The sequence below is a fragment of the Drosophila innubila genome, chromosome X (assembly GCF_004354385.1).
Source record: "Drosophila innubila isolate TH190305 chromosome X, UK_Dinn_1.0, whole genome shotgun sequence".
NCBI classification, from domain to species: Eukaryota; Metazoa; Arthropoda; class Insecta; order Diptera; family Drosophilidae; genus Drosophila; species Drosophila innubila.
This window is the reverse complement of record NC_047626.1, coordinates 7,686,679-7,705,622: the sequence shown is the minus strand read 5'-3', so window position 1 is coordinate 7,705,622 and position 18,944 is coordinate 7,686,679. Positions and strand designations below refer to the sequence as shown.

General features: G+C 36.7%; 1 protein-coding gene across 1 annotated transcript; it reads left to right on the top strand.

Moving 5' to 3' along the window:
* The first annotated feature begins 923 nt into the window (after window positions 1-923).
* LOC117792099 (ALX homeobox protein 1) lies at window positions 924-17,184 on the top strand. The gene is made up of 6 exons (XM_034632084.1): window positions 924-1,314; window positions 6,073-6,251; window positions 7,776-7,883; window positions 14,976-15,152; window positions 15,241-15,346; window positions 17,078-17,184. The coding sequence occupies exons 1-6, from the start codon at window positions 924-926 to the stop codon at window positions 17,182-17,184; spliced, it is 1,068 nt and encodes a 355-aa protein (XP_034487975.1).
* The last annotated feature ends 1,760 nt before the right edge of the window (window positions 17,185-18,944 follow it).

Genomic DNA, 18,944 nt, shown 5'->3' with positions numbered 1-18,944 from the left:
GTCGCTGTGCCAATTGGAATTCTCGTTTGAAGCAGTGTGCGCGTTCGCCGCGTTACAGCCTCCAGTTGGATTATTCAATAGATTTCTTCAAAACGTATATCGATACGCAGCGTTTTTACGCCGGCCACAAATTGGATTTCAAACATCAAAGTTGTGCCGGCGGCCCTGGTTCTTCCGGTGGTGGCGTCGCTGCTGGAGTAGTGGGAGTCGTCGGCAATACCAACACCAACAACAATAACAACAACAACAACAACAGCAACAACAACACAGCCAGCCAGCAGCAACAGCAACAACAGCAGCAGCAACAACAACAGCAGCAACAACAACAGCAGCAACAACAACAGCAGCAGCAACAACAAAATTCTTTGGCCACAAACGGCAGCAGCCACGCCCACAGTCACGCACACGCCCTAGCGGCAGCACACGCACATCAATTGCACGCGGTGTTGCCACTGCAACAGCAGCAACAGCAGCAGCAGCAACAACAGCAGCAGCAACAACAACCACAGCAGCAGCAACAACAACTGCCAGCAGTTGCTGCACCGCTGCAACAGTTGCAGACGGCACAACAACAACAACAACAGCAACAGCAGCAACTACTCAACAACAGCAACAACAACGGCGTAGGCGTCGTTACGCCCACTTTATTAATCGGCAACGGACCGGGCTCATCGGGCGCTGCCGCAGCCGCTGCCTCAGCCGCCTCCGCTGCCTCCGCCGCCGCCGCCGCCGCAGCGGCCTCCTCATCCATATCGGCGGCAACTGTTGCAGGCGCAGCGTTGCCACACGTGGCGCCGCACAGTCTGGGCCTCAGTCCGCAATCGAGCGCGGATTCACAACAGTTCAACATCTTTCCGGCCATTTTTAGCCGGCAGCTGAATTTCTCAGCGGCCGGCGCTTGCGGACAAGGTGGCAAGCTCAGCATGGATGAGCTGCGTCCGAATTTGGTGGGTGGCTTGCTGGGATTGCAGCAGGGATTGCTGGAGGATCATGCCAGTAGCATGCAGCATGGCGGCGTCGGTCAGGACACCAAATTCATGTCGTTCCAGGATAATCGTTTAATGGGCATTGGTGGCTCGCATGAGAATCGCTTGCTCAGTCTGGCCACATCGGTGCAGGACACACGCTCGCCGATCACCACGCTGGACAAATCATCATCGTCATCGCTCAATCATCAGCGCAAATGCAGCAGCACGCCGGAGGATTTCAGTGCCCTGTATTCGGGTCTACCCACACCGGGCATGGATTCATCCTCGCATCATCATACGCCAGCCCATACGCCGCCCTCGCGCCTCTCCGATCACACCATATCGGGTGAGTACACACACACACACCCTGCAGTACAAAGAATTCCCTGTTCTTAATTTTCCCCCCTAAAGTTTCCTTGATGTTGTTGTCATACTTTTTTTTGATGTTTCTTTGTTAGTATTGTCATAATTCTGCCAGCTCTTTCGCAATATAAAATTGAAACCAATTGCTACATTATTATTAAACAAGAAATTTTAAGTCCCGTGGTTCAGTGGTTAGAGTTGCCAAGTTTGGCAAACAAACAGAACTTTTTAGCACGAGGCCCCCGGTTCGAACCCCACTAGAACAGCCATGCATTAAACTTAAATTTAATACAATATAAATTAAAAAAAAAAAATAAACAAAGTAAAAAAGTAATAAGAAAAACAAATAAATGAAAAACACTTAAACAATTAAAAACAACAATTCGAAAACTCAAAATGAAAAACAATACATTTGAAATAATTTTTTTTTTTTAGTTAAGTGCATGGGAATTTTTTGGCAGAGTTCCCCCGAGAAGTCCCCAACGTTTCTTGTTAGGGAAACGTTGAGAAATGTATAGGGAAGCTTCCTCATTCATTGTTCCTAGGAACTAATAATGTTAAATTCCTCAATCATTTTTATACAAACGGCTCAATGTTTCCTCAATGACTAGGAAATGCTCCTCAACTTTTCCTCAATACTTAAGTGAGCTCTAGTTCTGCTGGGCACACACACACGCACACACACACCAGCACACACACATTGTTTCATTAGCCTTTTTGTGCAGATGAAGAGGAGGATTTCGAGTCCTTAACCCATTGTTCCTTTGACCCTTTTGGACGCCTTCCCTTCGCACTCCTTTGACTGCCTTTGTTGCTCCCTCTGGTCACGCGCCAAAGCCAAGGATTAACGCCTCCTGTTCTTCTGTCTTCAATTTCTCTTTCTTCTCTGCGCTCCTGTCTCCTGTTGTGTCCTTTTTGCCATTTGCGGACATTGCAATCGGCTTAGCGCAATTGTTGTGACTGTCGAGTTGAGCATTCAAATTACACGCGCTCTCAGCTGTTGGCCAACAACAATTATCCGGGCATCCATTATCCTGCTGTTGTAACCCAAGAGCAGGCAATCGAAATATCAAAGAGTCTTTGTTCCGATCAATCGATTAACCAGTAAGTTGGTCTGTATTCCTTGCAGCCGAGAAAACTCGCCATCTTTTAAAAGTCGAAGAATGATAGCGAACTTAAATATAAATCTAAACTTAATAATAGGTTCTCTAGATTACATTTTCTTATAGCTATATAGCTATAGCTATCAGCTCTAATATTACCCAACCGCAATCGAATCGATAGACAGAAATCTTAAATAACTAAACCTAAAAAAATAGTTAGATACTTAGAGAATTAAAATAAGCTTACGTATAGAGTGAAAAGAGTAGTTGTATTAGAAAAAGATGGATAGCAGCTTGACTTTGACCTTTAAGAAGAGAAGTAATCAAATTGTAAATTTAATTTGTGCTCTTCACAAATTTACTTTACTTCGGATGTTAACAGCTAAATTATATGTACACAAGAAAATTTGTTAACTGATCCAAATAGGAAATTCGATTTGAAAGGAATCTTGACAATTTAACAAGTCACTTATTCAATATACAAAAAAAAAACTTAATTCTTTATTATTATTAATATCTGATATAAAGATGGGTTAGTTTCTAAAAGACGTTGATAACACCTGTTTTTAATACTGTCTCTAGGACTTTTAAAGGATTAGAAAATATATATTCATTTTTAGGAGACTAAGAGTATTTGTCAAAAATACAAGTTAAGAGAGTCTTTGGAAAATGTGATTAGAAGGTGACTTTTCTACTTATGAAACTTCAACTTTTTCAGCAGACATCAGCTGTTGTAAGATATTCAAAGTTTTCTGTTTGGTATATTACAATTTACAGAAGATTTGGCTGTAGGAAATTGGGAAAGGATTCAAAAAATATTATTCATAACTTTTATCAATGAGAATCATTATCGGCTAGAAGATAAGTTCTTTTAAGAGAATTAAAATTAGCTAGTTTTTCACAATACTTAAAGTGAGTTTAAGTAAACTTATACAAACTTATAATTAATAACAAACAGCTTAAGCAAGAGCATTTTTAATAACTAAAACAAAGATTGCATGATTTAAAGTAACTTTTATACAATACTTAATTAAATTTAATTTACATAAGGGTTTAATTAACAAACAGTTTTAACAATTGTTATGTTAAGAACTATTATTTAGTTAATCCAATGGGAATTTTCCACAGACAGAGCTCACATAGTGTTGTATTAAAAATGATCCTTTGAGAATTCGTGTTAAAACTTTAAGAATACTAAATAGTTGCTTGACCTTCGTTCCAATAAGAAAAGCAATGAGGTCAAGTGGAGAGAGAGCGAGATAGGACACACGCAGTGGGAAAGAGAGCGCGCAAGGCAATGAGACTTATTTAACATAAATAAATGACAGCATTTTGAAAATGAGAAGAGAGATGGTAATGAAAACATTGGGAATGTTATTTAATTAGTGCGAAGCCCCAAAATTTATACATAGTTTAAATGTTGTTAACGAGCTAAGCGCGCCAATTAAGCGCAGGTCATAACCCAGGAAAAAGGAACAAGAGACAGGACACATGCAGCAGGAAGCGGAAAAGCAGAAAAGCGGGAAAGGGGAATACAGGAAGCAGGCAGCAGGTTGAGGTACAGGTGTAGGTTGAGCTGGAGTTCGAGGGTCAGATCAGAGGGCATGACTTTGCTGGCACATCCTTGTGCCTTGCGCCTTGCGCCTTGTCCCTACTTTTGTGGCCAGTTTTGCGCGTTCCGCTTTTGACCTTTGCCCCGGTAATTTGCCGCCTTTTGGCACGCGACAAGAACAGCGTAAAGGGGAAAGGGGGGGTGGATTGTCAGGTGTCGCAACTGTGGCAGCATCAGCAGCATCAGCATCCCAACAAATGCCACCTCGATTAATGTGGCTGAAATTTGCATAAATTATCCCATATTGCATATTCATGACGTGACCCAAAAGTGACTCCAAAATGGCCGTCAAAGTGGACAGAGATGCCGTTGCTGTTGCCACACACACACACAGACAAAGTTGCCACAAAATCGCGACGTCTGCCGCGTTGTCTGCGTCTGCGTCAGCGTCTTGTGGCCGCACTGCGGTTGCCATTCAAGCTCCTTTGTTGTTGTCATAATTATGCAACATTTGTATGCAGACCCAAAAGGAGGGGGAGTGGGCGGGGAGGGGGGGATTGACAGCGGTTAAACGCTTTACGCATATTAATCACATTTTGTGTTGCCTACTTTTAGGCAGCAATTTCGTTGTTCATATTTAGCAGAGCTTATGTTGATCCTCAATTAAAGCTTGTCTAAAATTAACTAAATGAAATTTCACTATCAATTCTGTTTTTGTTTTTTCCTGTCATTGCTTAAGCCAAAACACTTTAAATTTTTCCCCTTAAGTGTTTTTAATTGGCAAATACTCAAATAAAACAAGTGGGCGGCTACAGACGGGCACGCTCGACAGTAGGATACCCTGTGCCCAGGTACTCTGTTGATTTTCGACCGATTGCTCCTATGGCAGCCATATGATATAGGAAACCGATGTGAACCAAATTTTTCCAGCATGTATAACATCAATTTAAATGCATATTCTATCAGTTTGGTTAAGATATCTTAAAAAACAAAAAACTTTTTCATGCTAAAACTTGATTTTCGACTGAGCGTCTCTGTGGTAGCTATATGATATAGTGGTCCGATTTAAGCCAAAACTTGGCAGGATGTATAATACCAGAAAAGATGTATTTTGTGTCAGATTAGTCGAGATATCTCAAAAAACCAAAAAGTTTTTCATACTAAAACTTCATTTCGATGTATCGTTCCTATGGCAGCTATATGATATAGTGATCCGATCCAAAAATAAAAAAAAACTTGATCTGCTTACGACATCCAGAAACCTACTTACCAAGTTTGAAGTCTCTAGCTCTTATGGTCTCTGAGATCGACGCGTTTAAACAGACGGACCGACAGACGGACAGACAGACAGACAGACGGACAAGGCTCAATCGAGTCGGCTGTTGCTCCTAATCAAGAATAAATATACTTTAGGGGTTCTGCCTGTTACATACATTCTGCCAAACACATTTTACTCTTTTTTGCCCATTTTCAATGGGCTCAGGGTATAAATAACCTTACAATCAGCGGTGTTCCAGACCCATAAAATTCCATACGATATTGGTTGATTTTGTTTTACATTTATGGAACACGCCTGACACGTTTTTTGTGTATTTGTCAGCAGCTGTGGCTATAGTTTTAAAATTTCGACCCAAAAATTATTAAAATACAATTTAAATATCAATTTTTCACTTAAAATGTTAATTGTTATTTAATTGGAAATTTAAAAGAACATTGTTGTATCAGCTGCTTCTTCACATTAAAAAAAGTATTTTGGATTTTAATTTAAAAAAAAAAGTGACGTACTTAACACTTTCGTATTTCACTTGTTTTGTTTTGATCTTGAAAAAAATATTTTTTTTTTGAGATTGTACAAAATTGTGTTTCTAAGTTGTTTCAGTTCAGACACTTTTGTCTTGTTGCTCCACACAAAACAGATGAGAAATAACACAAATGCAACAGAATTAAGCTGATTTAAATTTTTGCGGTTTTCGAGGAGAATACACTTGCCTGACAATTTGTGTTGATTGTAATTTGCTACTTCTGATATTTAGAAATATAGTTTTAAATATTATTAAATATTTTGTACATATTTCACTTGCCACAGCTGAAGGTGCATTCAAGAAACTTAAACCGGAACCCAATAGCGGCCTCTCAACGGTTTCCGCCGGCATCACATCGCCCGGAAGTGGACTTTCCTCGCTGAGTCAACATGCCGGCCACACTCCAACCACAGCATCCTGCCCAACGCCAGCCAGACGAAGACATCGCACCACATTCACACAGGTCAGTGTTGCAACCCATTAACCCTTACCCCTTACCCCTTACCCCATACCACCCGCTCCTTTCCTGTGCCCTAGCACCAACTCCTATGAGACACCTATTTAACTAGACACCCTACAAACCTAACCTCACTTTAATACCATCTCCCTCTCTCTAACACTCTCTCGCACTCTCTCTCTCTCTTTCTCGCTGTCTCCGTTTGCGTCTCTGCACGTAGTGAGAAATTTTAATTAGATTTCGTGAAGGTTACGCTCGTAATTAAAACTTTGGCATTTTCAAGTTACGAAGCCGAAACAACTATGAAAATCCTACACAGATCTATCTATATATGTGTATATACATATGTCTATAAATGATTATGGACATATTAAAGCTGTTGTTGTCAGCTGCTTAGATTCAGTCTAAATAATGAAATTCAATCTATGAGTTAAGAACTTAATGCAAAGTTTTAAAAGTAGAGTTATGGTAAAAAAATTTGTATACTTGGTTATATTTAGAAAGTGAAAATAAGAAAAAATAAGATGCTTTTTTTAGAAATTTTAATATATTTTTTGGAAATGTTGAAGAAGATTAAAAAGTTAGAAATGAATGCCTCTCTTATTTTGAAAAAAAAAATTTTTTAAAAAGATTATATCGATATAAAATACCTTTAGTTTAGTTTCAATATTATTGAGAATAATTGTTCGATTGTAAATGAAAACTGTAATCAAAAATAATAAAATTATAATTGAGTTTAAAGTCAGTTTAATAAATGGAATAGAAAATTAAGATTAAAGAGATTAAAAACGAACCGCTGCCATTTATAAATAAGTCTGTCTTCAGTTAGTATCACTATTTTTAAGAATAATAATGTATTGGAGATAATATAGAATATTCGAATTCTATTTCGTTTAAAAATATATTAAAATGATACTATATTCAGTTTAACTTCAATATTCTTTATCAGGGGCGCCACAGAAATCGAAACCAACTTAAAATCGCCCAAAAATCTATGGAATTTTGGCAGATTTTCGGTTGATTTCGTTTTCTGTGACACTTCTGTATCTAAAATATCTACCAATATTCTCTTACTTAATAACAGTTTACATATATGTAAATGTTAATTAAACCGGAGTTTAAATTTTTATAAATTTGATGACATTTTTATTATTTATTTTTATTATAAGCTAAATGTGAGAAACGATAAATAGTAAATATAAATCGATAAAATGGCTTAAGTTGTTTGTAAAACCGCTCTTTCTAACGTTTAAACCATCAAGCAACTTTTCGGGTCGAAATTTTATGTAGACAGCTTAAAGCTTGAGATACCCTCAAAAGTAGGCAACACAATTTGCATTTGCCCACTAAAAGTGAGCAACTGGAATAAACGATGTGCCTTTAGGAAACACTACAAAAAACCAAACCAAAACACTATGCGAGAGAAAAAGCGTGAAACAGTAGTGAAAAAGAGAGAGAGAGTAAAGAGAGGAAAGAAGCAAATGCAGCTCATATAATAAATTAGCCTAATTAAAATCCGCTTAATTTCAGGAACAATTAGCGGAACTGGAAGCTGCATTCGCCAAATCGCATTATCCGGATATTTACTGCCGCGAGGAATTGGCGCGCACAACAAAGCTGAACGAAGCTCGGATTCAAGTGAGTAGACTTAGGAATTTCAACAAAAACTAGCTATATTAAAAAAAACTAAACTAGTTTTGTAAGTCTCACAAATTTGAAAAACCAAAAAATGGTTAAATGGACGGGGAATATTTGAAAGAAAAAAGAAGAAATGTTCAATTTATTTCGACAGTTGTTTGTCGTACAGAAATTGAAACGTTTCCACATTCATTGGGTAATTTGCGCACTGATGCGATTTAGGATGATGATGATGATGATGATGATGGTCACCCACTATGAAAGCCATAACCATACCCAATTCCTATTCCAATCTGAATCCCGCTGATGCATTGCTGATGATCTCGGTTAGACGATTAGTGTGCGATTATTCTAATTGAATGCTTCACATTTGGGTGTCGCTCTAAAGTGCTCTCTCCGGCGACACGGCTTCCAAGTGCAGTCAACCCTCCTGGGGGCTGCCATATGTACTCTACTCTATACGCATGTATGTATGTATGTATCTGCCCCCTTCCATCTCTTGCTCAACATTTTACCCCCTGGTCTGGTTAGCGACTCTGTTGCGCTTTCAAGTGCGCCGCGGTAATAATTAATTTATAGTTTTTATCATGACTGCGAAACAAGTGAATAAGGCAGCGGGTTGCTTTTTCTTCTGCTTACCCTGGAATGGGGTGTACTGTGATGCACTGTGGTTAGGGGCGGGTTTGTACTCACTCCCAAAAACAAAACAAAAAACTGGTGTTGAAAGCGCATTTCATTTGCCATTTGAGGTGTAGAGTTACATTCATTCAAAGTCGACAGATATGGAAAAGCAACCACATTACACACCACATTAGAACCTGTCACATCAGCAGGTATTGCTATTTGCCAAAAATACAAAAAAAATAAACATTTTTAAAAGTGATAAACATTTGTAAAGAAGCTCAAAGTGCATTTAAAGCATCAATTTTAATTTACGAATTGCATTGAATGACAGTAAATGGTAGAAGAAGCTTAGAAGATTAGCTAGTTTTTGGCAGGTTATTTAACACTGCAAGACAAGGTTATTTACAGTTAAATAATTATAACTTTGTCAAAACTGGACCGATTTTTAAGCGGAATATCATTTTTAACATAGATTGTCCTTTTAATTCATTCTGCATTCAAATTTAATTAATTTCGTCACATAAAGTTTTCCCTTTAGAATCTAAAGTTTAGATCATGGTTTCGACTTTAATGCTAAGGGTCTCCCCTTTGAAATGTCGCAAAATGAAAATTTTAAATCTCAAGTTTTCACTTTTAATCAACGCCTTATATCATAATTAGTATAAAACAACATTTTAAAATTGATTCTGGCACCTTTCATTTTTTTGTATAAAATCATTGAAAATTTAACACAAATTTTGACTTGTAAAGTTGCTAGATCTAAGGTTCGACCAATTTCAAACTGTCATAACTTTGTCAAAACGAAACCAATTTTCAAACGGAATGTCATTTTGATCTTAACTTAGCCTCTTAATTTATTATGCATTGAAATTTAATTAAATTTGTTAAAAAAAATTTTACGCCTTAGATCTGACCTTCGATTTCAATATCATAGGGTCCCCCCTTTGAATTTTCGAAAATTGAAATTTTTAAATCTCAAGTTTTCACTTTTAATCAACTCCTTATATCATAATTAGTATAAAACAACACTTTAAACTTGATTCTAAAACCTTTCAGTTTTTTGTAAAAAATCATGTCAAATTGGCAAAAAAATTTGGCTTGCAAAGTTGCTGGGTCAAAGGTTTGACCAATTTCAAACTCCCATAACTTTGTCAAAACTGAGCCGAATTTCAAGCGGAAGGTCATTATGTTCATGGTTTGGCCTCTTAATTCATTTCGCATTTTAAATTAATTAATTTTGTTAAAAAAATATTTTGCCTTTACATCTAGGATTTAATTTTAATACTAAGGGAATTTCGAAAGTTAAAAATGTTATATCTCAAGCTTGGAATCAAATAATTGTACTTCTCTAAAGTAGAAAGTTGCAGGAATTCTTTAAATTCGAGCTAAAAAGGACAAATAAAAAAATAATCATTGCTCGATTTAAATTTTTTAGCCGAAAGCTTATAATTTCCCAAGAGGTTTAAACTTTAAACTATAACAAAAGTAAGAAGCAATATATCACAATCAAACTCTGGGCAATATTACAGCTCATGCTTGATCTCTGATAATGATGAGATCTGAACAAAAAACTCTAATTGATATATGCAGCACAATCTGAATTTGAATCTTAATATGAAACTGAATCTCAATCCGGATTCAGAACAACTGTCGACGATCAAATGACAGGCAAATGCCGAGCTGCTATTAGCACAGCATAAACCATATTTTTCTACAAATGTTCAAATATTTACACACGCTGACAACCCTCTCATACAGACCCCCCCCCCCCAACCCTCTTGCTTGTGAGGCAACCGCAACCCTCTAATAAAACACACACTCTCTCACTCTCTCTCTCTCTGTGTCCCTTTCACACTCTCTCTCTCTCTGTTGGCTCTTTTGGTAATTTGACGAGTGCTCGGCGCTTACAACTTGACTCTGGCACTCACTTAACAACAACAACAACCAGTAACAACAACAACCATGTCTACATCATAATTTAGAAATTGTTGTTGTTGACAAATTTTGTCGTGTATACATTTTATTGCAAATTTGATGCCCGCTTCGAGGCGCGTCTCTAATTTTGCCCCTTGAAGAGGGGGTTGAGTCGCTCGAGGGGGTGGGTAGGGGAAAGCGGAACGACAGGATGGCAGAAATGCAGAAAGGCGTTGCCTTCCACATCTGCCTGAAAAATCCATCAAGCAGTGCAAAATGTCACTCGACATTTACTCGAATTGCACTCGACATTTTCGACATTAGCCTTCACTTGTTCGCAGCCGACGCGTCGAGTCTCAAAATGATTTCGTCTTAATTATGGGTTCTTTCCCCTCTTATTCAACTTTCCGTTGCTGCAAGTCCAACACATCCCAACTCTATTAGGGCTAACTAGCCGTACACCAATTTGAGAACAGACTGTAGACATAGAGCTATTAATTACGGCAATGAGGATTAATATATCTATTGGGTATTTAAAATATTATTTCATTTTTACCTTAAGATTAGGTATTTAAACCTTCAAATCAAATTTTAATCAGCATGACATTATCCAGGAAAATTAAATATGTTTTATTTTTTTTTAAGAGATTTCGTATTCCAATGATTCAAAAAAGTTCCAATTAATACTTATAAGATACTTATAAGATTTTAAGATAAGTATACTATCCCTATAAGAAAGGTTTAGATATCCGCAACTTAAAGGCAAATCCAAATCATCAAAATAGTATAAAACAGAGTATTATTATTATTTCATAACTGCCGTTACATACAAAAAAATTTAGTAAAACTTGCAAAGAGGCCTGCAATATAAATCCTAAAAACCAGTGCACCTCTCGAATAACTGATTATCGTTAAATTGATTCCCTTTATTTTCTCAAATGGAATATGAATATGCTTGTTTTTTTTTCTTATTTTTGCGTATTGCATTACAGTTTATTGGTGAGAAATCCAATCTGTGACTCGATTGCCTTTTGCATAAACAATTGGAGTGCAGTTTTTTCGCGATAAAAGGTTTTTTTACTTTTTTCAAAACATGTGATGCGCCCATAAATAGGCAATCAAATCGACTGGCAAACTTATCAAATTAAAAAACCCCGTAATTTGAATTTAGTTAGGCTAAGTAGTTAAAAAAAAAAAACATATAAATCAAACCTCAAATGCGATTAGGTGTAACTTTATGAAATTTAAAAGTATTTAAATAATTCAAAAATTGTTCTTAAGAAATGTCTTGGTAATTTAGTTATTTTCAGAGCAATCTTACATCGATAGAACTTGAAAAAGAAGATTATACTTAAAATACAGGTGGATCTCAGGTTAAAAAAACGGTTTTCTGAATATATATAAACTATTTAAATAAAACTAGCACAAACATTTTTATGAGAGCTAAAGGATTAAAGTGGAACAGAAAGTGAAATTTAAAAAAAAAAAAAATATGTGGACAAAGTTACAACTTTACTTTACCCTAAAAATACAAACTCTCTAATATCTAAAAGGAATTGTATATTGATGATAAAAGCGATGTTAAAGTAAAGTTACATGTCCATATACCTCGAAATTGGCTGCATGCATGTTACAGGGTGTGCAGAGGAATTTTAAGCTGAAATCTAATACCAATTACGTGCGGTTGTGCTGCCATTTTGTAGGTCAACGCACCGCAGACAATTCAAAAAGTTCAACTAACTCTAATGCAATAACAACAACAATAACAACAACAATGGTAACAATAATAATAATAAAAAAAAAACACGAAAAAACCCTAAACGGAGTTGAATTGAAAAAACCAAAGCATAAAACATTGCACTGAACGCGATGTGGGCCAAAATTTGATTAAATGTTGAAAGTAAATTAAATTTGAATACGTTTAATTTTCATATTTCCGTGAACTCAACGCGCCTGTGTATGTGTGTGTGTATCAGTGTGTGTGTGAGAGTATTTGTGTATTTTTGATGCTTGGCTATTTGTATTTATAATTTGCATTCATCTAATTATGGCTGCTGCCCACTGTGCGCCTTTCTTGCTGCCTGTTATGCAACCTGTTTAGATTGCTGCACAGCCAAAACAACGCATCCTAAATATCAGACAGGTCCTTAATTGAGAGTAATAGATTATAGAGGAAAAACTAAGTAGGATCTACAATGTTTCCACTTAGCTATAGCTGGAAATACAGTGCAGAAATTTAAGATAAGTGGAACAGAATAGAAATTTGAGTGATATAGGATAAATATAAATAGCAAAAAACACAGAATAGATAATAAATATGATAAAGGATATGCAAAGACTGTAAATATTAATGAATTATACTTGAATTAGTAATAGAACAGAAGTAGTATATAGAGAAATTCTTAATAGAAATGGAAAATCATCTCATAAAAATAGAAAATTATCCAACAGATGTTGTATTACAAAGAAATAAATAAAATAAATAAAATGTAAATAGAAAAGACATGAAGTGAAATTGTAAATAAATACCATTAATACAATTATAAAAATAAATTGAATGATATTATAGAAATCGAAATGAAATAGAAAATGGAAATAAAATGAAAAATACTTAAGTTGGAATAGGAAAATAAATTTAATAAAATTATGCAAAAATAAATTCAGTAGAAATATCATATATATTACAATTATATAGAACAAAGTATTTTAATAACGTACAGTGCAAGTAGAATAAAATTATATGATAGAGACCGTTTCGAACCGAGAGAAGTGAAATTAATGATTTTATTAATCTACAATTTTAAAGGAAGAAAACATAGTACTAGAACTAGAATTATAAAATAAAATTGCACTTATAAAAACTACTCTTTACGCTATAATAAAAAATTAAGTAGAATTTGTAAAAATAGAATTCATTAAGAAGATTCTAGCAGAGCTGAAGTATTTTGCCAGGTAATGATGTGCCTCTAACAAAATATAACTTTTGATAGAGAAGCTTTAAGCTAATACCTGGTACATCCACTTAAGTGTCTAGCATATCATAACCAATACATCCTATTGTTTATAGGGTAACACAAAGTCGGTCGCTCTACTTTAACAAATTGTTTTTCATCCAAATTTTTATTTTTTATTTTTTTTTGTACTGTTTTCTGTATGTTCAGCTCTCTATTTGTGTGTGTGTGTGTGTGTGCGCCATCAAATGGATCCTTAATTGAGTTACTCCGCCCACACACACATACATAAACACACATATACTAGCTTGATAGACAAACTGTGAGACAGACAGTGAGACGAGAGACAACGCGCTGTTTCAACCCTCCAACAAACAGTCATGCCTCATGGTTAACAGCATTTTTTTTACCAGCACACAAACACACACATACACAACACACACACACATGCTAGTCTGGGCTGGCATTTTTATGCTGGCTACCAACCAAATGTAACCGAACGAGCCATAAAGTGGGCACAGAAAACAACCCTGTGTGAAGTGACTGCTCTCCAGCCCTGGCAAGCTTGTATTTTTCATTAAAACCAACACACATACACAGACAGCACATACACACGTATACACACATAGTCATGGACAAAGATAATAATAATGATAAAATAAATACAAGAAAAATGCCAAAGACGTCCAAGAAGACGTGGCAGCAACTTGAACGTAAACAGCCATTTCCCCCCTCCCGTCTCTATCAACCGAACCTCGCCCCGCCCCGCTCTCGCACCCGCCCACTTGCCTTGAAGTTGTCTGGGCCGCCATTACAGCGCGCTGCCTTGTAAGTAACTCAAAGCAAGCTGAGCAGCTTTCAAAATGTCGGAAATTTTTACACATTCCCCCGCCCATTCGTCTCTGCCACCGCCTTCGCCCCCTGACCCTGACGTTGTCGTCGCATAAGCAGCAACCCTGGCACCAAACCCTCCACTCTCCAGCCTTCGCCCCTGGTTTTGTCTTGTCTATGCCAGGCGCGGCTTTCATCTTGGCAATTTCTTTTTGCCATCAAGACGAAGGACCCCCAAGCAGCTTCCAGGTCCCAATCGTGAGGACCATCTTTAATAATGTCTAAGCAGCATACGTACCCCAACTCCTCATTCTCCTTCTCCAACATCATCGTTGCCGTCTTCGTCTCCCACTCTCGGGGCAACAAACAGCGTCGTCAACTTATTTTCAATTTCAATTTTGTAGATTTTTTCACTCATAAGACGAGGACAGACAAGGACTTTCAGTCTAAGGATATTGAAGCTGCAGCTGCACGGGGAATGGGCAAGGGGAAAGGAATGAGAGCTTGCCATTGCCTTTGCTTTTCTCTACATTTTATTTTTTTTATTTCTTTTTTTGCATCATCCGCTTTCCATTTTCTTTTTTTCTGCCGCCTACATCCTCGCATAGAGTTGCTCAAGTGTTTTTTTTTTTCAAAGTGAAATTGCCAGGACGGTGTGGAGACTAAGCGTGGAGGCGGGCCGATTACTTAATGCAAAACAACTTAAAGTCCGGCAACGCTTTAATTGGTATTTTTTGTTGATGTTCGTTATTTTTTTTTTGTTTCATTGCAGGTTTGGTTTCAAAACCGACGCGCCAAATATCGCAAGCAGGAGAAGCAGCTGCAAAAGGCATTGGCTCCATCTGTGATCCCGTCATGCAACGGCATGATGCGGAACATTCAAGGCTATAGCGTATCACGTGGCTATCAGCCGTATCCACACCACAACACTATGAATCGTTATCCCCAGGTAAGGCACTCACACACACATACACTGAGACACTGACACTCTAAATATTTTGTTTCTTTTGTGTGTGTGCTTTGTATTTTCTTTGCAGGATCTGTTCCAAATGGGCGCTTCCTCGTATCCGGGCATGACGCAGCCCTTCTCAATGGCCCACAGTACGAATATGGGCTCCGTGGGCGTGCGTCAGGATTCGATGGGTAAGTTAGTTGTGTAAAACAATTTACAACGATAACTCGCACTTGTTAGTCGATGCACACCCGTCTTACTCATACGAATTTCCATTGAGTTTTTTATTCACTGCTGATCGATAAATCGTTGATCACTTTTTTGTATTCTTTTTAATTGATTGCGTATTAAACACGCCCGTCGCTTGTCGCCAACTAATTAAAAGAGTCTCAGCACAGCGATTGCCTTTTTAGCTGCTCGCGATCGCAATCGTGAGCTTTAAGCTTCACCTCGCTCTCTTTGTTGGCCGCAGAGCTTTGCCTCTTGCTTTGAGCTTGGCTTGTGCATGGTGAAATTATTATAAGGTGACGTATTTTACGCGCCTTGATTGACGCCGAAAAAATAAGATTACACTCATAATTATGCAATTATAATTGCACAGTTCACGTTACAATGTAATGTAAATTAAAGAAAACTATTTCTAGAAAAATCTTAGGTATAGTGCGAAATAGATTACTAATTTTTGCTATAAAAACTCATTCTTTTTCTTCATAAATTCTGCATTTTATTAGTAATATTCCAGTGAGCATTGTAATATAAAGTTAGTTAGGAAATTGCTTTGCCAAAAAAACAATATACAAATTAGTTTAGGCTGATTACATAGGATTACTTTAATTCTACAAATTGGACATTTATACCACTCAGTAAATATTTTAGTTCAAACAGTTCAAGCTTCAGGTATATTATTAAAAATAAATGTAACTTAAATGAGTAATTTGAGGTTACCTCTTTAATTGATACCGTCATAAAGTTCAATACCTCTCTGCTTTTAAAGAGTCTAAAAGCTCAGCTTGCAAAATTCAAGAGCTTTGCGCTCTTTTACCCCTGCTTAAAATGCAGATAGTTGAATATATCTCTCGCCTAATTCCCTAGATAATAAACCCAATCGGACTGAAGGCAAATCGCAGACAAATTCAAGCTCTGTAGATAACGAAAAATATTGGATGAGCCCAATGAAAAGAGACAACGCATAATAATCGAGAAAGACTTAAAATACTTATTATTACCCCATATATCATGCGAAAAAGACATGATTAAAGAATTTTCGTTGTGTTAATAAAGTTGATATATTTACAAGTAAAGTAAGTAAATTTCCGTTGTCCCGGCTCCATTAATCTGATCTGATTGTCTGGGGTTCCAATATATTATTATTTTTTTTTTTGTATTATTCTTTTTGTTGCTGTTGTTGTTGTTTATTGACTGCATACTGAAAAAATTGCCGTCGCGACGTCTCCAATGGGTTTCATCGGTGGGGCGCCAGTAAAACAAAACATATCCAAAAGATAAGCAACAACTGTGGGGAACTGATGATAGAGGTGGTGGGGGAAGGAGGAGGGAGTGGGGACACATGTGGAATATGTTTGTAGTTGAGGTATGTGCATAATAAGCAGCCCAAGCACTTAACCGGATATTATGAGTAAATGTAAGAAAATGCTCAAGAAAATGCAAAAAGAGCAAAAAGCAAATGAATTTCCGGCCAAGAAACTGAAAGAAGCAAATAAGCGAGAGAGAGGTAGAGAGAGAGAGAGAGAAGACAAATTTCTTAATAAGTCCAGTCCAGTTATCCTGTCTACGTTTATGCTGTAAATTTCCGCTGCACGGAAATCTATTATATTATCGAATAATACAAACTGTGTTGATCCAATCTACACCTAAGTCGAATTTCATTTTCGGATTTATTCATGTGTTTATTTGCATTACAGGCATGTCACCGGAGGACGAATGGTATAACAAAAGCCTATCCGCATTGCGCATGAATAGCTCACATCATCCGAACTTATCGGCGCCGATGCTGCAATACCAGACATAATCAAAAACCTTTGACGACTTCTTTTAAAAGATCCCAACTCAATAATCCATCAATTGCCGCACTGAGTTGAGATATTTTAAAAGTGAGTACGTCAAATGGACAGCAGCTATATAAATAAGTAAATATATATATACAAAAACATATATGTATGCTATTTATGGAGTATATACTATGTGGTGTATACCCAGTATATAGTTACAGCTCTATCTCTGTATCTGTATCTGTATCTGTATCTAGAACTATTTCATGTATGTCAACTAGCTAAGTGAATGTCTGTCTGTCTGTCTGTCTGTCTGTGTGTGTGAGTGTGTGTGCGTGAAAGAGAGTATATATATATATATATACGATAATATATTGATATCTAAGATATTTGTCTTACTCAACATTGTGTGGGCCTGACACACCCATTTATTTATACACATATACATAATGGTACTTTTAAGACTTGTTGATATTTTTCTGTGTACTAATTTTTTTTTTTTTTTTTTTTGCAAAAAATTGATATATAAGTATAATGAATTGCAAATCGTATATATAAGTAAGTATATTGTAATAGGCAACTAGTCGTAGCCATTAAGCGAATTGTGTATTGAGATTTTAGCGTGACATTATAATAGCACAAAAAAGAAGAAGAAGAAAAAACAAAAAGAACAAAAGAAAAACCAAATAAGAGAAACCAAAGCAAACGAAAATGATATTGAAACGAAAGCCAAAAAAAAAGCAAACAAAATATTGCATCATTGTCTCGAATGCATAAAGAAACACAGACCCCATGTATACTACGCAATATAACGAGGCGAGACAGATTGTTGACAACAAACGAATAGATCTAGTACTACACGCTATTCGCCACTCGTCACACGCCACTCGCCACTCGCTACTCGCTACACTAATTTCAATCAGCCACAGTACCAAACAGTGTAACGAGCTTCAGTTCAGGTCACAATCATAAATTCGAAAAGCAATAAACTTCAAAACACTCGTTACTTTACAGTAGCTACTCGCTACATTACACCAATTACAAATCAACAGCAGCTGCAGTGAGATCACCATATTATGGTACAACAAATTCAAGATGACAAACGCAACGCATCTATTCACTCGTCAGTTGTTACTCGCTACTCGTTGCAATTAAATCTTGTCCTAAATAAGAAGCAATCACAAATCAACTACAGCAGCGATCAGGAGAACATAATTAGAAACAACGAATTCAATATCACTCGTTACTTTTCACTCGCTACTTGTCACTCGCCACTCGTTGCACTCATCTGCTCCCTTACAAAACAAGTCAACACAAATTAAAAACGGCAGCGACGAGAACAACATCATGTCACTTGTTAATTGTCACTCGCTACTCGTTGCTTATAACGTTTTCTTTGGACTGCTCGTCCTATCTTCACCCACCCCAACCCCCACATAGAACAACAACCAATCCGCGACGAGTACATCGACTTTAAACTAATTAAAATGGCTATTCCAAACAAAATAAACGGAATTTCGAACTATTTAAACTTGTGTAAACTAATTGTAAGTGGATTTTTTTTAGCTAAGCAATGCATAAACAAGAGTTAAATTTAATAATTTATAATAATAAAAAACACACTAAACTAAATACGAAAAGCATGAAAACCAAAATGCAAGACCGCAACAACTGCAAAAAAATACAAAAAAATGCAAAATTACATAAACTATATATATTTAAATACGAAAAACCAAAAGATGTTTAACAAATTATGCCAAAAACAGCAAAATGAACATAA